At 49.4% G+C, this 24,800-nt stretch overlaps 6 protein-coding genes across 6 annotated transcripts; 3 read left to right on the top strand and 3 right to left on the bottom strand.

Moving 5' to 3' along the window:
• Positions 1–162: 162 nt before the first annotated feature.
• Positions 163–6,512, bottom strand: CI109_103814 (uncharacterized protein; the record flags this gene model as incomplete). The annotated part of the gene is made up of 18 exons (XM_032001686.1): positions 163–213; positions 314–437; positions 555–756; positions 845–1,207; positions 1,277–1,399; positions 1,456–1,543; positions 1,605–1,723; positions 1,783–1,869; positions 1,935–2,086; positions 2,170–2,294; positions 2,378–2,469; positions 2,535–2,606; positions 2,656–2,717; positions 2,829–5,155; positions 5,213–5,460; positions 5,528–5,813; positions 5,890–6,307; positions 6,391–6,512. 18 exons carry the CDS (start codon positions 6,510–6,512, stop codon positions 163–165), a joined length of 5,061 nt encoding a protein of 1,686 aa, XP_031863849.1.
• A 600-nt stretch (positions 6,513–7,112) lies between these two features.
• Positions 7,113–8,533, bottom strand: CI109_103813 (DNA repair protein; the record flags this gene model as incomplete). The annotated part of the gene is made up of 6 exons (XM_032001687.2): positions 7,113–7,275; positions 7,350–7,582; positions 7,657–7,740; positions 7,802–7,872; positions 7,951–8,107; positions 8,246–8,533. The coding sequence occupies 6 exons, from the start codon at positions 8,531–8,533 to the stop codon at positions 7,113–7,115; spliced, it is 996 nt and encodes a 331-aa protein (XP_031863850.2).
• A 339-nt stretch (positions 8,534–8,872) lies between these two features.
• Positions 8,873–10,356, top strand: CI109_103812 (uncharacterized protein; the record flags this gene model as incomplete). The annotated part of the gene is made up of 8 exons (XM_032001688.1): positions 8,873–8,879; positions 8,949–8,980; positions 9,037–9,070; positions 9,167–9,229; positions 9,335–9,513; positions 9,614–9,748; positions 9,854–10,028; positions 10,172–10,356. The coding sequence occupies 8 exons, from the start codon at positions 8,873–8,875 to the stop codon at positions 10,354–10,356; spliced, it is 810 nt and encodes a 269-aa protein (XP_031863851.1).
• Positions 10,357–10,490: 134 nt separating this feature from the next.
• On the bottom strand, positions 10,491–11,311 carry CI109_103811 (uncharacterized protein; the record flags this gene model as incomplete). The annotated part of the gene is made up of 4 exons (XM_032001689.1): positions 10,491–10,574; positions 10,647–10,827; positions 10,944–11,001; positions 11,128–11,311. The coding sequence occupies 4 exons, from the start codon at positions 11,309–11,311 to the stop codon at positions 10,491–10,493; spliced, it is 507 nt and encodes a 168-aa protein (XP_031863852.1).
• Positions 11,312–11,978: 667 nt separating this feature from the next.
• Positions 11,979–15,128, top strand: CI109_103810 (uncharacterized protein; the record flags this gene model as incomplete). The annotated part of the gene is made up of 7 exons (XM_032001690.1): positions 11,979–12,065; positions 12,132–12,189; positions 12,262–12,611; positions 12,692–13,047; positions 13,112–14,373; positions 14,427–15,000; positions 15,065–15,128. 7 exons carry the CDS (start codon positions 11,979–11,981, stop codon positions 15,126–15,128), a joined length of 2,751 nt encoding a protein of 916 aa, XP_031863853.1.
• A 7,402-nt stretch (positions 15,129–22,530) lies between these two features.
• CI109_103809 (uncharacterized protein) lies at positions 22,531–23,986 on the top strand (the record flags this gene model as incomplete). The annotated part of the gene is made up of 4 exons (XM_032001691.1): positions 22,531–22,740; positions 22,798–23,600; positions 23,664–23,698; positions 23,751–23,986. 4 exons carry the CDS (start codon positions 22,531–22,533, stop codon positions 23,984–23,986), a joined length of 1,284 nt encoding a protein of 427 aa, XP_031863854.1.
• Positions 23,987–24,800: the final 814 nt, after the last annotated feature.

Here is a 24,800-nt window from a genome sequence, read left to right as displayed (position 1 = left end):
CGACTGCAATCGTACTTGGTCTTAGTCAAAGTATGCATTGTTTTATCTATGATATGTTATGTTGGCATCCCCTGAACAGTCCGCTAGTACCTGCTCCTATCAAACCAGATATCCGAATCCATCTATATTTTTTGGTCACCCACTACCCTTCATTCCTGAAGCTCATTTTGTTCCTGCCGCTCGCTCCTTCTCTTCATGTACGCTCTTTGCCAACTATCCCCAAGCACACACACATCAGCATCTGCGCTTCCATTCCTATGCAGGTGGCAAGACAAATGACACGGAAAGCGAGGGTAAAGACACTCCTACTTACCTCCCAGAGTTGAGCTTCTTCTCCACTTTGTTTGCATAGATCTCGGAATGATCCTCCTTCTTTCTGCATGAGTTCGAAAGGTGTTCCGAACTCGATGACTTCACCATGATCAAGGACCAAGATCCTAGTAACGGTCCGCGAGATCAGCATACATTCTCGCGCCACACCACTTTACGTAGACCCTGCTTCGACCTCCGAACTCAAAGAAGTTTGGGCTGCCTTCGCACGCTCAGACACTCACTTGTCTAATCCACAAACCGTCATCAACCTATGTGCAATGACGACCATTTGAATATCGGCTAATCCTGTCCTCAGGACATTCTGGATCGTAGCGTCCGTCGCATGATCAAGATTGGCCGTTGATTCATCCATGATCAAAAAGCTTGAAGAGCGAAGTTTGAGTAGACCTCGAGCAAGTGCGAGAAGTTGTCTTTGACCTTGACCTGGAATTCGCAAAAGCGTAATGTTAGTAACGTCTATAGATGTGATCTGACCTCGTAGCTTGTGGATGGACGACGAGAGTCAACGTACTGAAATTCTTTCCGCCAACAGCAACTTTCTCTTCAAGACTCCTGATCATAACTCTTTCTTCAACTTCCCCTTCGACACCATCAAGACCATCTTCCTCGAAAGCAACCAATTTCTTATCACCAAGCTTTGTCGTCGAACTCGATTTCTTAACCATTGTAGATTTCTTGATCGACTCGTCGTTATCATCTTCATTCCTGATGGCTGCGAGATCAACTCTCGATTGAGCCCGACTGGCCGCTCGACTCGGGTTTCGAGATTTTGCCACCAGACCACATTGTGCTAGTGCTTCCCAGATATCGGCATCTTCATGTTGATCGAATGGATCGAGGTTATCTCGAATCGTACCGGAGAAAAGTTGGGCCTCTGAACCACAACACGCCAAATATTAGCAATCTGACACGCAGCCGCAAGACAGAATATGTTCCAACTAACCCTGAGGAAGGATGGTGAGTCTCGATCGGAGAGCTGTAAGACTGAGCTTTCCAATATCGAATCCGTCAATAGTGATGGACCCAGATTCTTGGAACAAGAAACGGAAGAATGACAGTGCGAGAGCTGTGCGATGAACGTTAGTTGAGGTTATATGATGATGCCGGGAACACAACACTCACTGCTCTTTCCACTTCCTGTTCGTCCGCAGATACCAATCTTCTCCTTTGGAGCGATAGTGAACGACACGTTCTTGAGAACGGGGTCAAGCTGCAACGCATCGTGTAAGCAATGCGCTTATGCAGAGGGGAGAAGGGTTTGTCACACTCACTTGAGGGGCATATCTGCATGTGAGGTTTTCAACCACAACAGAACCATCTCTTGTCGGCCAGTATGCAGGAGGTTCGATACCCTTCTCATGTTCTTCTTCCTCAACGTCGAGGTCGAGATCTAGTCCGTGGCTGTTATAAGCATGGCTCGGCGAAAATAGCTGGTGAATATGAACTTACATTCTCCAACACGCTCGACACTGTTCATTGACATTTCGGTGGCCGCGTACATTCTTACAACCCAGAGCACATATTCGGTAAATGTCACTACTCAAAGCCATCAGCCATCAAATTCGCAGATTGAATGGACTTGCGGCTAGGTGGTCACTTACAAGCATAGGTGATTGGCAATCCTACGGCACCAGCATCCATATCCCTGTTTCTCAAAGCGAAAACGGCAGCAAAGATCGTGACGAGCGCTCCGACAAAGTTCGACCAGTTGTTGAGGACACGGTTCATCTGCCATAGATACCAGAAACATCGACTAGACAAAGCAATCAAGGTAAGGTCAGCCTTGTTACGTGCGGGCAAAGCGAAAGTGTGGTGACGCGAAGTCATCATACTTACGTGTTCTGGTCCAACTCGTGGAACAGCTTTCGCATGAATCTTGCACTGTCACCATACGATCTGATGGTTGACATGCCCACGAGAACCTCGGAGAAGCTGATGAAGATAGGTGATCGTGTAACGCTCTGTTGGATTGAGTGACAAACATCAGCACGTTTACACTTGATGACCTCCGCGACATTCAGCGATCCCAATAAGGGTTACTCACGTCGATACGCTTAATCTCTCGGTTAGTCGTCACATATAACGTTCCGACAATCCAGTAAAGGAGAACAATGACAACCACAGCGAGCAGGAAGGCTGCCGAATCAAAAACGATCAGCACCGACTACGTCTAATGTTCAACAAACGTAGTGCCGACTCACGAGGTGTTGCGATTGAGATGACTACCAGTACCGCAGCAGCCGCAAGACAGTTGTTGACAAAGTACATCAATACTGCAATTCAACGTCAGCGATGCACAATCGATATTCCCGTGGTACTCACTTTCTCCGGTCTCTTGGTCAATCGAAGACATGTCTTTGCTGAGTCGATTCATGATACGGCCACTGAGCGATTGGACAGAATTAGTAAATGCTTCTCAAAAGTGGCAATCCAGATCGTGTGTTCCCAAACGACGAGGGTGTGAAGCAAGAAGCGAGACAAGAAAAGAGACTTACGAAGGTGTCGAATCGAAGAACCTCATCTTTGCACCCAAGATCCTCTTCAACAATTTCTTATACAAGCTCTTACTAGCGGTCAAGGCTCCCACAAAGGTGATACCAACACGCGCAGCAACAGCAAGGATATAGACGGCCGAGAGACCCCAATATATGCCGATATAGTACATGGTCGAATGTCCAGCCCTTGAGTCGACATACACCGCATGTCTGGCGGTTTCTACGATAGATGATGCTGAATTGCCATTGGAGTTCGCCCATTCTTTAATCCAAGCGTTGTTGACGACTTGTAGAGTGTGTGAACCAAAGAAGGCCGAGATTATAGCGATCCAGAAGAACAGACCGCCCATAGATTTGAGATAGAGGAGATACGTCGCGATTCCGACAGTACCTTGTCCTGAAGTTTCGGCCGCAACAAGTTGTTTGGCAAGTTTCGCTTCTTCGGTCGTTTTGGCCGCCTTGTCCGCATCAATCTTCTTTTGAGCTTCTAGCGCTTCGCTTTCGTCGCCGTCCAGTTGAGATTCGATGTTGTCGCCTGTAGGGGTAAGTGTGGTCGAAGTCGAAGCTGTCGTACTGCCCGAATTGTCTTCTTCAGTCAGTTCCAAGTTACCAGACGAAGAGAGCTCTGCGGGACTGCCCGAAGCTGTCACTCTTCCGTTGTCAAGCATGACAATGTATCCCGCAGCGGGGGCGACAAGGTTGACTTGATGCGTTACCATGATTACTGTTCGACCCTTGGTCAACGGACCTTGCAAGACGTGATCATAGATATGTCTCGCAGTTTGGGCGTCGACAGCCGAAAGCACATCGTCGAGGACGATGGTCTTTGCAGGTGAGTAAAAAGCTCGAGCGAGGGCGATTCTAGCTTTCTGACCTCCGGAACAAGTCGTACCCTTTTCTCCCACTTCCGTGTCGTCACCAAGTTCGAAGATCTCAAAGTCCCGTCGCAAAGCACAAGCATCGACCACTTTGTCATATCGCGTTTGATCCCAGTCTGAGCCAAATACGATGTTCTCCTTGATCGAGGCTCCAATGAGCCATGGAGTTTGAGCGCAGTATGCCACTGTATCGGATAAGCCAGTGGAGGGATCGATGGGACAGATGTCTCGGTTGGCATGGTCGTCCGGCATAAAGATCTTGCCTCGAAGGAGGATCGTCTCGCCGAGGAGTCCAAGAACAAGTGTTGTCTTACCGGATCCGACAGGCCCGCAGATGATACTCAGATCGCCAACGGGGAATGACAAGTTGAGCTCGCCCAAACCGAACGGATCACCTTCGTCTGCATGTGATTCCTCCGGGAACGAATATCCAAGATAAGCACCTTTGAATCCAATGCTCGGATCGTTTGGACCAGGTCTCGAAAGTTGTCGATATTTCAAAGTATCCGGTTCGTCAAGGTACGATTGGATACGCGAACAAGATGTGTAAGCCTGAAGAAGTCGAGTGAGAGTATCCTGGAAAAGAGCGAGAGGGTCTTTGAGCATGTTGAAGAGGATCAGAGAGGCGAAAGCTCGGTCCGCTGTCAAAGGCTGATGAAGGACAATGCTATGAACACCGAAGGCTACACCGGTGACCAAGACAGGGGCCGCGTAGAAGAAGACCTGGAACAAGGTGGACACCGCGAATCGTTGAGCAAGGACATATAACTCGTGGGATCTCGTGTCGCCCATTCGGTCGAGGAACTTGCCCTCCCAAGCGTTAAACTTGATAAGCTTGATATGCGCGATGACCTCGGTGATACTTTCCAGTCTGGCATCCGTTGCCGACATGAATCGTTTTTGTGTGATGGTGTAGAGTCGACCGATGACACCCTGCAATGGCATGAGAAGGATCAGAACGGCGATACCAGCAAAGGCAGCTGTTCCGAGGGTGCTGTAGAGAAGCAGCGAGTTGACAATGATTGCGAATGGACATGAGACAAGGTAATAGATGTAGGCGCAGATCTCTGCGACCGTGAAAGCGTCGACCGAGACCAAGTTGGCGATCTTGCCTTCACTTGCTGTCGCGTCCGCCGCTTCGACCGTCTTCCCATTCTTGTCAACGACTGTTTTCTTGACCTGGCCGGAAAGGTCTCTTCGTCGTAGAGCTTTCGCGAATACTTGTGAGATAATGATAGCTCGAAGCTTGATGCAGACTCGTCGACCCAGGTAGAGTGATTGACCCATAGCCACCACTCCGACACATTGGCCGACCACCATCATACCGACGTAAAGGACGGCGACATGGACGGGTTGCTCGGAAGTTTCTCGATCATTGACGTACTGCAAGAGCAGACGGAGTCCGGTTGGAGGGAGATATTGTAAACAGATGAACAGAACTGCCCAAGCCTGGAAATGCATGGCAGTTAGAACAAGTCATTGTCAATGTAGGAATAATAGTCTTACCGACTGAGTAGCAATCTCGGGTGCAAAGTGCCTCAACAAATCCAAACCTAGGTTCTTGTTCCGCCTTTGATTGTGTTTCTTCAGATACGCCGCGTCTTTCTTTGCTTGGAACGCCCTGAACTCGCCGGTGGAGCTCGCGGCGGAGTCGTCCTCTCTGATCGCAGGGATATCCTTGAGGGTGACGGGTGTGAAATAGTGCTTGATCAAAAACGGAAGCAGGAAAGCGTAAGTGGCCCTCGCAAAGGGGGCTGCGAGAGTAACGAATGAGCTGAACCGTACTACCAGTAGCTGATACAGATTCTTATCACCACTTACAGGCAGGTTCTTCGTAATGCTTCGGTAGCTTTTCCCCATAGCTGCCTGAACTTCCACCCCCTCTCGAATGTCCACCAATCAAAAGTCGATCGAGCGTCTCGTAGTATGGTATGCTAATCAACGCAATCCAGTATACGATCTCATATACTGAGGAGGCGATCTGAAGTCCAGAAGTGTGAGGCAGGATGATGGCTGATCGGAAGAGTAGAAGGGCGGGGATGATGTGGGCCGTCAAAAGTGGTGTGACAGGGGCATCGGGTGATGCAGCCAGGAGGGTGAGCCAAGCCTAACACAGATCAAAGCGGTTAGCTTAAGCCACGTCCATAGTACTACTAGATCTAGTCATCCTGACTTGGACTCACCGGGAAGATGACATCTTTCCAAGAACCTTCCTTGACGGCTTTTGCAATCTCTAACCCGAGCCATGCCAAACCTCCCAGTAATCCTACCCAAAGCTTCACATGTCTCCACTTTTTCACAGCACCTCCTTGATCTTTCTTCCACGTAACAATCACTTCCTCTGCTTCGCCATCTGCTAGTTTCTCGCCGACTTTAGCGGTCGATGTTGCCGGTTGAGGGGGGAGCAAGTTGGAAGCTACTGCATCGACTATGACGTCCGATTCGAGTTTGGCGAGATCAGAAGGTTCGGAAGGTGAGATGAGAGTTTCGGGTGTTACCAAACCTTTAGCTGACGATTTCGAGAGGTACGAGTGGAGAGTGGAAATTAAGATAATGATGAGGGAGAGAGCGACAAGGAGTAAAGGATAATTTTGCATGTATCTGATACAGGTCTGAGTCAGTTTCTTCGATGTGTAGCACGACGCAGATTCGAGCAACCCAAGTCGAAAGACCGCGACACTCACCTCTCTTTAAAGCAAGGTGTGAAATCAACTCCATCCCATACTCTCTCACAAGACCATTTCGACGTCGTCTCCACTAGAAAAGTGGATATGAGACCCACTCCCATCGGAGAGCTAGAACTCATCGTGGAAGACGAGAGAGACGGTAGCTTTCGCTGTTGCAGCTTAGCAGGGAGTCTGAATCGAGAGCCGTCTGTGTACTTTGCTATGCTACGCTAGTGAAGGTGTTGAGGATGAAGATAAAAGAATGTCGATTATTGTTGTCCGATGAATTTAATAATTTGCCGAGATGTGGAAGATGTCAATCGGTCCTTACGTTTTGGGTCGCTCCAGTTGAGAGATATCGACCACTTGTCGTTATGCTATCACAATCTTCCACCGCACTGCTCGTGAGTCAAGCAAAGATGCTAGTACTGGTCGAACAATGTCTGAGAGATAATAGGCGGCCGAAGAACGAAGTCGATGTACTGTATTTCACTTTCACCATATGGCGCCTTTGCAATATTATAGGGTTTACATCGTCTAAATTGGCGTGGGCGGCGGTCATATCCGATCACAACAGCGTGATTATTTATTTGCATCGTGCACCATGCGGTATCATCCAGGGCAGACCAAACCTGCAGATAGACCTGTGTGTGAATGTGTGAGATGTAACTAGAGATGCCTATGCCATGCTATGATAATGTGATTGTACAACATGTCATCTATGCTATACTGAGATCCAACTACAACACCTCGATCTGTTGTTCCGCACCACAACCAAAACATCTCTGCAATACACTCCTATCCCCTTCCTCATCCAAGATTTCTTCCACATCTTCGAATTGATGCACATGTTCCGCTTCTTGTCTTCTTTGATACAGATTATTTCGAGTTCGCTTCCTTAGGCTAGATCATACTAGACATTAGCATACACAAACACAGAATCGACTGGCATCGTCTTTGCGCGTTGCGCCACTCACTCTCTCAGTCCCTGCTCAAATTTCTCCTCTCTCTTTCGCTTCTTGAACTCTTCTCTTCGTTTCCACTCTGCATCCAATCCTTCCTCACCCTCCCATTTGTCCCATGCCACCTTTTCCACTTGTTCTCGTAGGAACAACATCATATTGCTATATGTCGAAGCGTGTGGATTTGGCCGTAACAAATGGGGTAACAGATCCTCGTCTTTCAGTTCCGGATCAGTCAAAAGGTAGTCCTGCGAAGTAAAGAACGATCATTAGCATTCCCAGTAGAACATGTGCTTGAAGCGAGACTCGTGACCCGACTCACCTCCTTGCATTCCGTCTTCGTCAACAAGGAGTATTTCTCGGGAAACTTCTTCTCGCAGCTCTTGCACACTCGCACGTCAAACACCTTGTGAAAAGATCGTGTCAGCTCGGCTGCGCTACTCAAGCATAAAGGTCGATATACATACCTTCAAGAATTGATGGTTGATCTCCAGCGTTCCGCATTCTCTACATTTTGGCGACTGATTAGGTACAATTGCTGAACAGATAAACATTAGCAACCACATCTCGACTAGATAACTTTCAACGCCACAGCCTTCTTTCTCTTTCGACTCACCTGGTTCTTCGCCCTCCCTCATCAACTTTTTCTCTCGTTCCTTCTCTCTAGCTAGTTCTACTACGCTCTTTATCCGATCACCTTCAAGGTCATCTTCCGTCAAGAAACCTCCTCGAGAATTGTGTAGTTTACTGAGATCGTATTCGAAATATTTGCCCTAATCAGACACACGAGACAAATCTTATCAGCGACCTGTACCTCCTCTCCATACATAGCACATTCCACTCTTGGGAACATCACACAACAGACACAACTTGCTGAGAAGCAAGGGCTAGAGAAAGTGTAGACGACTTACCAATCCTGGATCACGTCTCAATGGTGCCTGACTCTCCTTCTCAGCTTGTTGCTGTACCATATTCCTCGCACTTGACGGTACCGCCGATGCCTTGTGCACGTATGGCGCTGCTGATGATGATGAAGCGCCGTTTCGAGAACTGCCCGCATTGTTATTCGAAGTAGATGGGGGAGGAGCAGCTGTTAGCTTGTTTTTGGCTTTCAGTCTATTGAGCGCAGCAAGCCGGGCTTGAGAGGCGGTGAGTCCTCCTGCAGGTGCAGAAGGAGCAGTGTTTGGAGGGGTCGACATGAAGCCAGGGCTTTCGTATGGGAGGATAGATTCGAGACGATGGGGTTGTTGTTGAAATAACTGGAGTTGAAGCAGGAGGTGAGTCATGACGTCTTGAATTCCGGTCTGGGTGGCAAAAGATCAGCACTAACGTCGGCATCACTCTTATCACAAAGCAGCTGATTGGCAAGCTAATACCACGTCATGCTCCCCTCAGGACTCACGTGACCATAATCTGTGCTTTCAATGATGAAGCAGACAGCGACGAGAACGAGTAATCAGACGGGGTGAAGCATACAGAACATAGCATCAATAGCTAGCAGACAAGACGCGAACAACAAGCGAGGATCTTTGCCGACAATGTCAGGTGAGTCGATGCTGGCCGACATAGTCTCTGTAAATAGCACGAGCTGAACTGCTTGTCACTCCTGTACAGACTACCAGGCTATTTTGGAAGAAGAGTTCGAGGTAAGTGTTCAGCGTTCTTATACCCATTTTATTATCAAGGCTGACGGAAGTTGCAGGTGCTTGAATCTATCTTCCCAGACGAGCTTGAAAGTGGGTATATTCCTACCATGCGATACGAGTCGTAGCTGTTGCTTGTCGCCTCGTTTGGAGATTCACTCGAGCTTTGACTGACTGTGCTCGTTGCAGAGTTGGATGATACTTCGCTACAAATACGGATTGAGCCTGATGAGCCATCATCCTCTCATCCATGTGAGTGGTCCTTTCCATTATCTAATCTGCCTACAAGTGCAACCTGGTGCAGCATACAATAAGTCACCTGAAATATGCTGATTACTGTGTTCTCACAACACGTAGTACGACTAAACCTGGTCGTTTCATACCCACCCACATACCCCGACACCATCCCCGACCTCAGTCTCGAAGAGATAGAAGACGACGAGGACGAGGATGACGAAGATGGTGGGGAAAGCGGCCCAAATGGGGAGCTGAAAGAGGGAGAAGAGGAACAGATCTTGGAGCAATTACGAGCAGTGGTAAGTTTATCTCTCCTCCTTAAGCAACAAAAGCACCTTTTGGTCTCTCTAGCTGCTTCTGCAGATGGGACTAACGACTTTGCTTTTGGCTCTTTTCCAGGCCGAAGAATCACTGGGAATGGCTATGACTTTCACGATCGCTTCCGCTGCGAAAGAAGCTTTGGGCGTCACCATTTCTGAACGAATAAGAAAGGAGAAGGAGGAAGATGATCGACGTACACGAGCATACGAAGAGGTGAGCGTCAGATTTCCCGTCACACTGTTGAGGAGTGAAGTTGCTCGACAATGTATACAAGGAGGCAATGTATGCAGATCGCTGATTCTTTTCACTCTTTTGTAGGCTGAAGCAGCACGTACTCGAGGGACACCACTCACACCTGATGCCTTTAACAAATGGCGAAAGGGGTTCATGGCGGAGTTGAAAGTGAGACGGGAGAAGGAAGAAGAAGAGAGGGTGAGGACGATGTTGGCAAAGGAGAGAGAGGAATGGAAGCGAAGAAGAGATAGGTTGAGTGGTGAGTGGTTGTGTACGAACAAGGTCAAGACCTTCGGCGGATAGCGATTCGCTGCGACGACTTGCGCCTGCACTATGACTCTGTCGTACGCCTCGGATCTTGTCGTCAGGCATCTCAAAGCTGACCTTGTTGGCTTCTCACAGGACGACAACTTTTCGAAACCTCTCAAACCCTCGCCACGTCGGACGAAGGATTGTACGAGGAAGGAGCAGAGGAAGTGGACATGCGACAATATACGAGAGAAGAACGAGAAGCGGAGAGGAGATTGGAAGAGGAAGAGGAGGAGAAGAGAAGAAGAGGGTTAGTGTTTGCTGCGGACGGCGAGTAGATGGCCTACAAGCGGGGTTGCACTTCAGTCACCAGTGAGAGCGAGTGATACCTTATACTACATCTACTATGGATGCAGAGTGCCGCACCCTGTCCTTCCGGATGTATAATGTTCTACAAAGATCGTCTATCACTTTACAACTTGGCGGTCGCCATCGCTTTCCAGTACTTGATCTGTGTTCCAGTCGCATAGATCTTTCCCGTTTTCATATCTTTAACCTATCAGACCAGTGTCAGAGGTATCAGGACTGCAATACTAACTGAGATAGGAAGATGGTGAATTGGACTCACATCGCAACGGAGATTAGCCAATTTCGAAGTACATTTAACGATCTCCACATCTATCAGGAGTTTAGTACCTTTTGGCGCTGGATTTAAGTATTGTAGTTCCATATTTAGGGATATACCTGACAACATTGGTAGACCCCAGAATGTGGGAGTGTGGGTGGCCACGAGAGCGGCGGATGTGCAGCTGTAGTCAAGGGCATTAGCACTGCGAATTTTATGATACTGGAAGGGGAAGGGGTCATGGTCGAGAAGCTAAGTCGTCATGATACTTGAATATATCGAGGATGGTACTGCACATACCTATCTAGGACCCAGGCGTACGCTGCACCATGCATGTTTCCTAGAGGATTTGTCCAGTCTGTTGAACGAAAGATTGCTGTCAGCCATCTTCTTGCCAGTGACTCCACAATCGGTCGTTCCAGCTCCCCTTCATTGCCGTGTACGATGAATCATCGACCAAAGCCAGACGAAGCGCATCACTCACCATCCCCGACCGTACCTTCAAAAGATACCTTCCACCCATCTATCTGCCTCCAACCCCTCTCATCTTCAGGAGGGATCTCGTCCACCTCGTATATCCTCACGTTATCAGCCAAGGAGGGGGCGAAGCCCGCATGATTACAGATTAGCTGGAATAGATCTTGTTGTTCTTGTGTAGGTACAGGCATCGTGTCGAGCACGATACGTGGATATATGAGGTTCCAACGAGCAAAGATGAATGGGTGATAGGTGAATTGTCGATAGCGATAGCCTCTGGATGACTGGGGGTTCACTGTAATTAGCCGGATAGTTCAGGTGAACTTTAACCGGTCATTCGGGCTCTGTCAACATTTTCAGTGGTCGAGGTGAACGATAGGAAGTCCATTCTGGGGCAACATGACTAGTATACATGGATGTACGTACACGTTTCTCAGTGAGGGCTGTGATGCGAACACCGCTCTTCTATGCATACTTAGTCAGAACGCACGCCGTGAGCTATCTCTCTAGGCTGGGACGATCAGCCCGTCCTCAGTATACCTACCGGGTTTGTTGACGCTCCACGTGGCGAACAGAATCACGTCGCGTTTCTGTCCGTGCCTGGGAGTGAGAGTTGATGAATGGAAGTTGAGGTGGACAATTGTTATCGATATCTCATGTTCAATTGTTGCTCCTCTTCCTTCCTTCCTTTCTTCATCCAACATCACGCATCTTACATCTCAGTAACGAAGCAGTAGCGCCTGTGGTACACATTCGTTTTAGCACACTGCAGACTTGACTGTCGACCACGGCTGCAGCGAAAGCATCCTATCAATTCCGCACATCTCCCTCGACCGCTTTGATATAGGATAAAGGACGATGGCTCCCTCTGGCTTGGTCATCAACAAGCTAGGTGTCCAAGCTACAGCGTCCGACGACCTTGTCAGGGGATTGCTATGCTTGAAGGTGAATCTTTGTGCCTACCAGAATGATGAACATTGCTGATAACATCCATCTTGTGTCTCAACGTAGATATCACTACCCAAGGATAACGAAGGACGGACGGGTGCTCGTTGGGCTTTGTTCAATTGTAAGTCATCTACAGTATTACAGTCATCTTATCATGTGTACCATCCTAACTGATTCTGATCTACAACCATAGCAACTCCGCCGAAACTCGTCTCACAGCCCGCAATCCACCCTTTGCCTTTGCCTCTGCCATCTTCCCGCTTCGGTCCACTCCGTATCGCCTCTACTCTTCTTTCACTCCCCGCTCCAACATCATATCCACCCTCATCACCGACTGCCTTGGGCGGTAAACCATATATCGATGTCTCTAGCACGACTGGGAAAGTGTACGTCGTGGTGGATCCTGTCGTCGCTGGACGGAAAGGTGGTGGCCGATCGAGCGGGAGTGGGAGTGGAAGTGGAGGTGGAGGAAGAAAGGAATGGTTGATCATGATGGATTTCGAAATGCCGATCGCGAAAGGCAGCGAAGATGATATCTCAAAGGTAGGTCGTCATCAGACTGCCTATTACTGACTTGTGCGCGCAACGACATGCTGAGTAATACCCGTTGCGCTCTGTATCAGGTCCTTCTGCCGCTCCCGAGGTGTCTGGACAATGTCGTTCGTTTCCAAATTCTCCCACCGCCCTCCTCTTCTGCGTCATCGAGCGAGATCAAAATCTTGACCGAGCCCAAGATGTTGTCTCTCCCTCCTACGGCCTTTTCAACTTCTCTCCCGTCGCAAGCTCGTCGGCATTCGCGTTCCAGCGGTAAAGGCAAAGCTAAAGCGGTTGGTGCCGTGGGCGCCGAGGAGGGCTGGGAAGATGGAGAGGACCTAGGTCCAGATGATATACCCAGTGAAGAGAGCGAGGGAGAGGGTGTGGATAGCGAGAGCGAGGAAAGTGATGATGGAGGAAGCTGGCTTGAAGGAATATTTCAAAGGTGATCACAGCTTTGTGTAGCAAATATCACACCCGGAGCACGTCACTAACACTTGACCTATTAGCACCGATGTGCTGCGATTGGAATGGTCATTCAGTCCGGCCGATGATTTCGATCTTCCGTCATTACAGGTTACTCCGGTTTGGGACAGTCGACGTCCTGCAATCCAAATACGATATGCCGCCAATCTGCGAGACAACGCTGGTAGCGTACCCCTCGAAATCGATGTACCAGACGGCTGGGGATGGTCGAATCTCAGTATCGACGGAGATGGTCTCACGTCTTGGCGATCTATTGACAGCGACTGGTGGAGCTCGAGCGATTCTCACCAGACAATGCTGGATCCTGACAGCACGATCGATGGTTCGGACCATGATGACTCGTTCGCTACAGTCCGAGCAAAGCGAAGCAGGCATGTTTTACCCGGAAGCAACACCGGATCGGCATACCTACCGACTCCCGCTTCCTCCCAATCTTCCGCTAGTCTAATGCGTCAGACTTTCCCCGCGCCTTTAGATATGAAGGTTGAGGACTACTCCTTCGAGATGGGCAGCATGGAACAGGCGACACCTGCTCCAAGACCCCTCACTCCAGTTCACGATTCGAGGCGATCGCCAATCACGGGCCCATCAAAGCTCGACAGGACGCCAAGTGTGGAATTAGCCCAACCGAGACCGGCGAAATCCTTCGAGTTGGCATTCGATGAGACAACGGAACCTTCATGCTCGCTTCAAGGGACACTCGTTCCTCTGTCACCGCTTACACTCGTCAGCCCTGCGTTACCCATTGAAATCCCTTTCATCACTGTCGGTGACTCTGGTCCGAAACAATGCCATGTGCAGTGTTCCTTGGCCCTACATCACAATGGTAGCACCAGCTCGTCAGAACGACGCACAATCGACATCACACAGGGTGGAACGTTTAGGTGGATGGATTCACAAGGGAGACCTTTATCTCAATCAACCAGCCCGATCAAGGGCGATGTCAAGATTAAACTACGGCGAAATGTCTGGGGAGCTGTCACGATGTTGACTCAATTCTCATTGCCAGGTCGAGGGGACGAAGCGGGCTTCACTATCCATAGCGAGCCAGGTACAGAAGTGAGGATATCGAAAGCTACATTGGGTGGAGTGCCCATTGCGCGTCATGCGCATGACTGGGGTGGAGGCAGAGTAGAAGTGAGGGTGGGGAAGAGGGAAGGGAAGAAAGGTGGTGTAGTGGAAGTCATTCTGGAGATGCATGTCGAAGAGCAGAAGATCGGGTTGCCAACTTTCGAGGAAGGAAGCGGAGTCGCGCATGTAGAGTTGTATGGTGATGGCTGGGAAGGTCAGTCTACTCATCAGCCGCATTCTACGAAGCAGAACTGACAACTAATGTAGCGTTCGTCAAGAACGGACTTGATACCAACCTGACTTCGACTGCCGACTCTGCCGTCAAATTCACTTACGACCTTGCAATTTCTTCCCTCACACCGCCATATATATCCGTTCCCTCTCCTGGCCCATCCACCTCGTCGGCGACTGGGACCAGAAATTTTGGCAAGCGAGCTTGGAACCCTTTCTCCTTTTCGACATTTGTGAACCTGCTCCTGCTCTGGATGCTCCTTTCGATGTTCCAGCAAGTCCAGCGTCTACGGAACGAAGTAGCTTTCGTAGTTGACGAGACGAGGGATCTGAGATTGTACGGCTTCGGGGGCGATCATTCTGTCTTGAAGGAATACAGCAAGAACCCTCGCGAGGCGGGAGATACCGAGAACGCTGTGACTGATATGCGAGCGGGGGAGCGGGATAGCGCTGTAGGTCAGCCTGTGCCGAAGATAGAGGAGGATCATTCCAACTTTCCAGTGGGTTCTTTACCGCCGGCTTCTGGAGAGGTTGAGCGACCAAAGGAACATGCTCTGGCGAGGGTTGTCTTTGGGCAAGCGGGTTGGCAAAGGTGGGCAGAACATCCTACGTGAGTCACAACCAGTTGGTTCAGACGAAGCGTATCACTGATATGTGAGTGCGTCTTCTGTCAGTGTTCGGAATATAACAAAGAGCGTCGTGTGGCTCTGGCGTACGGTGGTGAAGTTAATATTGTAGTCCCGAGACATTATAAGAACAGTAGTCATAGGTATAGTCATAGTCATACTGTGTCCGGTCATTAGTAGCGATGCACGACGTCGCTGTCATTAGGTATGTAGTCTGCACAGGGAGTTGCAGAGCATGTTTTGACGACGTTGAGCGGAATGAGCACGTCCGCACGTCGAAATATATATAAGATAGGTGCATAATTGGTGGGTAGGATGGAGTTGCTCATCTTGATCTATTACTCGTATCGGTACAGCACTTGAGACGGAACAGGCGATATCACTTGTTTCTTACCGCTGATACTACCCGTCACCGACCATCCTGCAACGCCGACGCCCTCATTCTGCGCCTAAAGCTGTGCAGGGAGCCGAATGCGGTATGGAATAGCGGTCAGGCCCCATGTGGATACACGAACGTTGTCTTAGAGACCAGCTTTCATCGACAAAGCTCATCACTACCACAGCTGTCCAAACGGCCTTCGCTTTCGACCGGGTAAAGCTATGGTGGTGAGAGCGTTCTGCGCTACAAGGTGGGCATTTCTTCAACTTCACGAAGACAACTGGACTAGCCCTCCTCTCCTCGAAACGGTGACTCACTCTCACTTCGAGAAAATCGAGCTAGTCCCGGGGTCGTTTTGCCCTTCTTTCATTACCTCCCATAGCCATACCCAGAACGTGAGTACGACAGTGTGAGTCCATCTTCCCTGTCTCGGCTGACCCGGACGTCGCACTCAACTATGAATATGATGAGTAGTACTATAGTCATATGACGCCTTATAGAGGCGCTTGTTTTACTCATTAGATTATATCATCAAACGAAGCGAGTCTGTCACCTTTCTCAGGGATAGACATTGGCTGGCCGGATCATTTAGTTGAGGATACGACGTTTTCCAGTCGGTCGGTCGGCTAGATCTATGTCTTTTGGTATACGACGTTCTTTGGAGGCGGTCCTCGAATTCAGGGTGAAGTCACTGAAGTGTTGCTCTAAGAGGATCCAGCTGGAAAAGAAGAGTCTTGTCTGGGGTTCGGCAGAGTAAATTCGAATGGCAACGATTATCAATCTTCATCGGTGAAGTACTGTACTGGAATGATAACTTATGTCCAGTATTCAGCATGCTCGGCAGTAGTGGGCATTTGGTCGGTTTTGCACCCGATACGAGTTATCATACATCTCTACAACAACGGAATCGCTGTCCCACCAAATGCAGAAAATGATGAACATGAGGTCCTTTGTTGTTATTTGTGCGTCACCTGGAAAACACCTACGCACTTCACACCTGCACGCACGCACGCACGCACGCACGCACGCTCATACTCATGATTCCGGCGTTAGTCACTCATCCAGAGAGTAAGGTACGATTCCCATTCCCGTTCTACAATCCTAAATACGAGGTACAGTACACTAGCTGGTATAGTGTGGCGTGAGCTACGTACGTAGGTTGTGCTTTGTCTCTCTCTCTCTGACTCTGAGAGGTTTCATGTTACTGGAATCATCGACCCCAACCGATGACGATGTTTTTATTTTTGGGCTTGATTCGTGATAAATGTTTTTAGTCGTACTGTACGTACTCCACAGGTTTATCCCTCCGGGCTATTTTGATTCCCACACGCTAGACATACTAGCCCTTCTTCAAGACAAAAACCCCCTTCGTTCTTGTGATGTGATCTGATGTCGGATGCTGATGATCGGTACCTTTTTGTCAAGCGTTGAACAAACTGTCTTAGTCATGGGAATCAGTACCTGTCCCTGTTCCCCATTGGATGTGTCCTATATCCTGTAACTTGTGGAAAAAGCACGCCATTTTCGCCTCACGCCCATTTCCCAACCTACCCTGACTTGATCATTTTTCATCTCGTCTCGGAGATCCAGTGATATCTCGTCCGAGATCGCCAGTAGACCCTTTTGGGTTTGGGTTATACAGTGTTGCAAGGCACTGCACTGAGGCTGAAGGGTGTGGGGTCGGAGGATGCGCGTGGGCGTGCTGAAGGTTCTCTGGAATCAGGATAAATAACAATAATGTTCCGTTCAGGACCCCCGCTGGATGTGTGCACCACGAGATAATGGGTAATGGTGTAACCTTGTAACTAGAAGGAACGCAGCACGAAGCACGAACAACCAGTATGTTTGTGATGCCCGGCGCAAGACACGAGACTACATAGACGTGGATGGGGATGTGCATCTATTTACAGTATCTTGCCCAAACTTCGATCGATGCCTCAACACGAAAAGATGCAGGGTAAGAATCACAAGCTCCATTCCCCCTCTCCGCAATTGTTGGTACTGATGCACAAAGTGAAAGCTTGCTACCCATTCCAATGGCCGTGAGCCAGGCTCACTTGTCCCCTCGAATAGTATTCGATCGTCTCCGTCTACGGAGGACCTGAAAGACTGAGCCAAAATAAGTTCTTATTCTTCTTTCGAAGGTGGGCTAGGGCGTTCCTCGTAACTCCAACCTCAACTTGGCAGATGGGGCCCTTTTATGCTTTCTAGTATATCGGTACAGCCGAACAACCAGTCTTTCGATGCTGATACCCCTGCTTTGTCGTAGTTGTGGACAGTCATTCCGTGGGAATCTCTTGGACGCACGGACATACCGCATCCACTGAACCCCGCCTATCATATCTGAAGATGGAGGTTTTACCGAGCGTATGCTAGATTATCTAAGGGTTCAAAGTCGATCGTTTGGTTATTGTAACGTAAACAGATCGGGAATACAGGAGATCTGCACTTCACGTAAGAGTTGAAACCCGCATAGCCGCTCATGGCACAGGTGCGCGTCGTGGGAGAAGCAAGGAGGATAGACCCTGCATACGATCTCATATCAAGCTCACGGAACAAGGGGAGTATTGGGGGCAAACATGTGGTGACCCTTGATGATGTCGTGAGCCCAGCACGCACAAAGAAGACTTGAAGGGAGAACACGAGGAGAAAGTAAAGCATGATGTTTTTGTTGGTATTAACATGAAACACCACCCTTCTCCCTGCTTTTGCATAGCGATAGATACGCCTCTACTCCCCTCGTAACGTTATGTTGCATGGTCTGAACCATCGGTACTACCGGCGTCCGAACTACTACCATAACGAGCGACAGCCTATCAGAATGGGGAGCGCGCACAGACTGACCTCTTCTATCACTCCTTCCATCGGGTCCGAACACCAAAATAGACAACTTCCGTCGGTAATTAAAACAACGTTAATAGGCGGTAAACGGTGAGAGAGGGGCCGGTGGGGTGGGGTGGAGTGGGATCGAGGAGGCATGTCTGTCTGCCTTGTCTGTTTGTATGTTTGTCTGGTCTGTTCTGTTCGCATGCCGGAAGACGCGACCACACAGGCATTACATAGTCAGGATGAGATCAGCTTAGCCGAGTCTGTCTTGTCGTGTCTCGTCTTTTTTTTTAAAGCGGAATAACATGATCTCCGTCATGCGCGGATCTGCATATTGTATGTGCTCCTGTGCCGTAAAGAAGAAGAGATGTCATAATTCCAACCACCCTTCCGTTATACAGGCTAGTGAGTCTTCTGATCCAGCAAAGTGTAAAAGGAGTACTTATACGCAGGACGGAAAAGCTTGCCCTGCATCTCCCTCTCCATCTTTTTCTCTTTCTACAAATACACACATACATACCCAAAACAAGCATCTCATACGAAGCAGTTTTGGTTTTATTTGGTGGCTGTGACGAATCATCTTTGTAGTCGCACGTCCCCCTTATCGATACGATACAACATTTTACTTGACGACACCACAGACAACATCAACCCTTACAACCAAAACTACCAGTACATCACTACTCCTATCTGTTCATACGCCTGCTGTCGAAGCGACAACAAGCCATCACGGACGCACACGCGCCCACACCTGCCTTGTCATCCACACGCATCTCGCTTTCCGTCCAGCCCACTTTGCTATTCGTAACATCGTACATCGACACATACGCAGACAATCGAAGCGGATTTGGTCTGGACGACAAGGAATCTCTTGGCATTGAGTGAGTCTACGTCTCTTCTCCATCGTACTTCCACGCTGCGAGTGGCTTCGTCGTTGTCGTCGTCGTTCATCAATTGAACTGTGGCTGTGCTGTCTGCCCTTGGCGGCTATTTTTGTTCTTTCATCCGTTCATTCATTCCGCGTTCTTTCACTTTTGTTACGTTTTCCGCGCTCTCTAACTGGCCGAGGGTCATTAAACATGATTTGTTTCTACCTCTATGTCCCTGCTGCGGTCGATCACTTGTGATATTCTATCTTCCTGATTCATCGCTTCCGGCTTGATTCGGACCGCGTTTCATTATTTTCTCATTACATTGTTCATTTGTTCCTCGTGATTTTATATTGTTTTCACATGCTCTTCAAACTCCCACAAAGCCCCATACCCCGCCTGTGACGTTCAGTCATTGCGCTCTGTACCATCTTGCCTTTCCGTTTTGGTCCTTCGGTGTAAGCGTGTGAGAGAAAAGAGAGAGCGGGCACGAACTGCTTTGTCTTTTCCTTCGCTTCATCTGATATAGCATTTGCACTGCTGCTCGGTTGTAATCGGACCGCTGGGTACAATACATTCAGGCTTGTTGATCTTGGCGTTGGTGATACAAAGCTCTTTTTCTCACTCTTCTCGGTCAGGCGGGGAGGACCGACCGAAAGTGGCCTGCTGTCCCTGCTGCTCGTGATGTCAGCAGGTGTTTCAGGGACCCTTGGTTTTTCTTCCTTTTCACCTGGGTTTGGTCTCCCTTCTCAACGCCCCCGCGGGGGCAAGCGGGAATCAAACCCAATCAAATCAAATCTCATTTTCATTTGTTCTTCGCTTCTCTTTTCCCACAATTTGTTATTCTTTTACCTTAGATCTCGTCATCGCCTCATCAGACTGTCTGTGCGTCTAGACCATCCGGCCAGACGGTGACAGACACGGAGATACACCCCAACTCATGTCTAATCCAACATTTTGGGGCGGGGGATAGGGTGCGCATTCCGGGAATTTCCTGCGTCATCCGTGTGCGGATTTTTCCCCTTTGTTCGTTCCTGGCGCTGTCTTTTTTCATCGTTTTCCCTGAAGGGGAAATATGATGAAATGCGAGATTGCACGGGGGGGCTTGGTGCCTGAGGAGCAGGAGGAGGACGAGGAGGAATACTGTCAGTGGGTGTCGGAGAGGAGTGTATCTCTTCTCCGATCCCAGTCCAGTCCAATCTAATCCTGAGCAGCTGATCCAGTAGTCTGTCACTGCTGCTGCTACTCTGCTACTCTGATACTGTGACCAATCCTTATCCCTGTTCTCAGGACAGGTAGGCATGTTAGCGGCTCATTCGTCACATCCAGTAACCGTTATCAGACTACCTATCCGCGGGGGTTATCCCCCCCTTGCTACCTGTTGTTTCTTGCCTCCCTATTCCTGCCTATTCCGCGGTTCGTGCTGTACCATCCCGACCCCGCCGGAAGGGAATTTAACGGTGTGATTGAACGGGTTAATTCGTCATAATGGGGTTTGTGTTTCTGAGTGTGGGAAAATCTCTCTGTGTGTCTTGCTCGTCTCGCTGTTCGCGTTGCTCTCGCTCGTCTTTCATGTTCGCCTCCACTTTGTTCCCTCATCATGCCGCAATGTTTTCAAAACGTCTGGAATGGCCATCCCACGCACTACCCCCCTCCCCCCCCCCTCCTTTCCCCTTTTCATACATCATCATTCGACACTTTATCAAGGATTATACCAGTTTCATTTCCGAGACCTTTCTCTCATTTCTTCCTTCCTTATCCCCCCATTACGTTTCGACCTATATCGTTCTGGATGCGTTCCTATCAGATCTTTTGACCATTACGTAGTATCTTTACTTTTTCCCTTTACCCTTCCCTTACACCACGGCTACTAGCTGTTGGAATCTCGAACTTAGCACCCTCGTCGCGCTGTGCATTTGCATCCCGCCTCTGCCGACTGACCGGAACGCTGCTCTACAGCGCATCTAAAAGCCGACAGATACTGACGATCACCTGCTTGTCACCCGTATCAGGTATTAGTCATCGACGAAATATATATACGACTCTCTTTCCGCTTTCTTCAAACTTGACTCATTCCGTTACAACAAATCCGCGCCCTCCTCACCTCTTCTTTTCGTATATTTTCACCATAGCGATATCCACGCTAGTTGTCAACCGTGCTCATCACACACTACATCAAGTCTTGTTCTCGACCGTACGCAACGACTTCTCCCCTATAGGCGTCAAAAATCGTTCACCTCGACCGAACCCCGTCAACGCTACGACCACTGCCTCGCCAACAAAGGTCGGGTCGAAGAACCTACGACATCTAATTCATCGTCCTCATAGTCCTTTGGCGTTAAACAAGGTAATCAGGGTTTCGTCCGACCGTAGTGCCCAGCCTGCGACTACACTTGATAGCAAGTCTAAGTGACAACACCAATCTGAACGTGAGTCATAAACCATAAACCATTCCCGTTCCCGCTGACAGTTAGAAGATAGTTAAGCTCTCAGGCAGTCGTTCGGATCCAAGGAAGACCGTGGAGAAATTGATTCCCCTCGAACACGAGGTGAGCGTTCTTTCGTTATCCTCGCCGTCTCTCCTTGATCGGGAGACCTGGTTTCCTCTTCCTGCCTTGGTCTTGTTGGGTTTCGCTGGATAAAGATCCGCCTCGTTTCGGCCCAGATATATTTTCCGCCCGCTCTGTCTCATCTTCTTTGTCACGGGCGGCTCGAAATGATGTGGGGTATTTAGTGAGACGGAGCTTCTTGTCGGAAGACAAAGGCTTCTCTTACACTCACCTACCGCTTCTCACTCATCGCTGCCACTCAAATCGAATCCAAACTAGTTTGGACTCTTCTCTACCAGATTGACTCTCCCCCGAATAACCATATTAAGGTTTATTCCCACTGATTGCACCCACCGTCGTCTTTTCACATCCTCTTTATGACCACCTGGTCGTTACCGTTCGCTAGGCTTTGTTTTTCCCATCATATAACATCGTAGTTTGGAACGTGTTTCTTCCGCTCGACTAGCGTTCTTTTCCCTCATATTTCTTTTATCTCTTATCTGTTCCAAGAGACAGACGCCGTTTTACCTCGTTCAGGACCCTGTCTCACCTCCATGGGCAACCCCCTTCGTTCCCCTTAGACGCCTCCCTTCCGGACGCAGTTTTACCTTTGATTTTTGACAACTGCCCCTCTTGCCACCCATAGTCAACCTCAAATACGCTAGTCATCACCAGGTCGAGTGATCGGAGACCTTCAATGGTCCACCCTGTCAGTCGCCAAACTTTTTCTTCCAAACCTTGATATGTTTATACACCTAATTCCAAGACAACTTCGCTTTCTGTTGGCTCGCTGGTTCCTTTCTTTCCTACCTGCCGCGTCCGCATTGGCTATATAAGTACACCGAGGGGTGACCGCTGACACAACTTCATATCTCATCTTGCAATCGTCCCATGCAGTCCCAATTTGACTTTGATAGGTCTACCACCCCTACTCAGACTCCGATCGACAATTCTCAATATCCTACTTCGAACGCAGGGAGCTCTCTATTTCCCAGTATACCTCTGCATCGTTTCGGCGACGACGGAACTATAAGAGATCCGAGCCTGTTGCCCAACCTGTCGTCTCAAGGTCCTGTGCACTTCGCGATGGAGCCTAGTTGGGTGAGTCTTTCTTCGCTTAACCGACCGGAAGGACGGCATATCCTGACATCCCTTCAGCCATCGCAAAACTTCTATAATTACTACAGTACCGATCCTGGACGGTCTACGGAGCGATTATCGACATCTCCGACCACATCGACCGATCTGACAGCATCCGGCGAACACAGCCAAAGTCACCGAAGAGCTGTCACTCACGGACCCAACGGTGGCACGTTTATCTCTCCGCCCCCTCCACCGCCACATACCACGTCGCACAACGGCAATAACAGCACCAATCTGCCGCCTTTCTCGCAGACTTTCTACTCAGCTTATCACCCTGGTGCTGCCAATCACTCTTCGTCCAGCTTACCAGCTTCAAACACCAACCATGCGATCCCTCATGGGATCGGATACGCTGGTCACATGCCCATGTCGGCTCCTGCGCCAAACTACCAGTATCCTTCGACTTCCCCGATAAGCTTGACAGAACAACTTGGATCTAATCACCGAGCACCGCCTCCGCACTCTTACTCGGAGTCACCAAGAATTCCCGGATACTCCTCTTCTCCTGGACTTCGCCACCTCTCTCCAATGTCACCCACTACTCATTTAGGTGGTCATGGTATGAACCCTTCTTCGGCGTCCACCTCCTCTTCGTCATTCCCGAGTGTGAGTCGAACACCAGCCAACCTCCCTCGAGGACCAAAGCGAAGGAGCACTAGCGCTAGTCAAAGCAACGAGAGCTGGGATGGGGATGATCGTTACTTGCCTGGAAGCGGCGATTTGGATCACAGGGATGGGGATGAGCTGCAGCCTTGGGGTATGCCACAAGACGAGTACAAGGCTCTGAACCCGCGCGATAAGAAGCAGGTCAGGAACCGGTGAGTTTGTTTCTCCGATGAACACCGGTTTTGGTTCAGGTACTGACGTTCGCCTGCTCTCAGAATCGGAGCACGACGCTTTAGGGCTAAGCGCAAAGGTGGGTTACTCGATTGTCTTTTCAAGTTCTCCTGAACTGATCCTTCCGGCAGATTATGTTCAAACTCTCGAAGGCAGTCTTCGAAGTCGCGAAGATGAGATCAACGGACTTCGATCTCAGCTCGACGCTCAAAGGAAAGAGATCAACGATCTCCGACAACGATTGGGACTTCCTCCCATCCCTCAGCCAGATGCTGGACTAGGTCTAGTCGTCAACGCTGCAGCGGGAGGAGCCCCCGGCACCACAGATGGGTGGTCCGAGAAACAGGAACGTGCCAACGACCTATAGATGCGAGGCTTGCTTCAGCTTATCCCGACTAATTGACTCGATGCGATGTGTGACGGGAAAGTGGCTTGTGACGAATGGCATAATGGCCGAACAACGAGGTATGAGACATGTGATTGATGATTGGTGTCGTGAACGTGTACGTGTATGTGTGCGACTGTTAAGCTACTACACATGTAGCTTGTTCATGTAAAACAGAATGATCCTATGTATTATTGTGTGATTTGATCTCGCTTCTTGGGACTTCGCTGCCACGATGAAATGGAAAGCAAGTCATTCCACGTGGCAAGCGACGCGTGCAGTTGAGGTGCCACATTCAGGTCGCAGGGGATGTTTCAATTCGCGATTAAGTTAATACTGAGCTTTGTCGCTGTCGTCATGGCCATCCATCCATCTCTGTCTAGCGTGTCAGCCTTTGTCTTCCCTATCGATCACCTCTCACCTCAAACGACCATAGCTGTGTACTCTCTCTCTCATCTCTCATAAACCCTCCTTTGCATAACCACACTTGTCAGCCCTCGACAGACAACGATACACTGCATCTCAAGACAGGTGAGTCGGTCGTGCAAGTGGTGATCGAGAACAATAAGGCGGTGTTAAAGGTCGTCCGTGCGGGGTTGGGGCGTACAAAGTGACTCCTCCGATGTGTCATGACGAGTGACTGCAATGAGCGACTCGGAGGAGAGCGTTTGGGCAGAGATGCTACTTCTCCGCTCATGCATGCGCTCTCCATTTGTACGCACGCCTGTTAGTCAATGCAAGCTCCGCATGGTCGTCACCACCCTCCTTCCTTCTCCACACATCTCCCATTACTACT

Source organism: Kwoniella shandongensis, chromosome 6 (assembly GCF_008629635.2).
Source record: "Kwoniella shandongensis chromosome 6, complete sequence".
Classification (NCBI taxonomy): Eukaryota; Fungi; Basidiomycota; class Tremellomycetes; order Tremellales; family Cryptococcaceae; genus Kwoniella; species Kwoniella shandongensis.
This window is presented reverse-complemented; position numbering and strand designations above follow the sequence as displayed.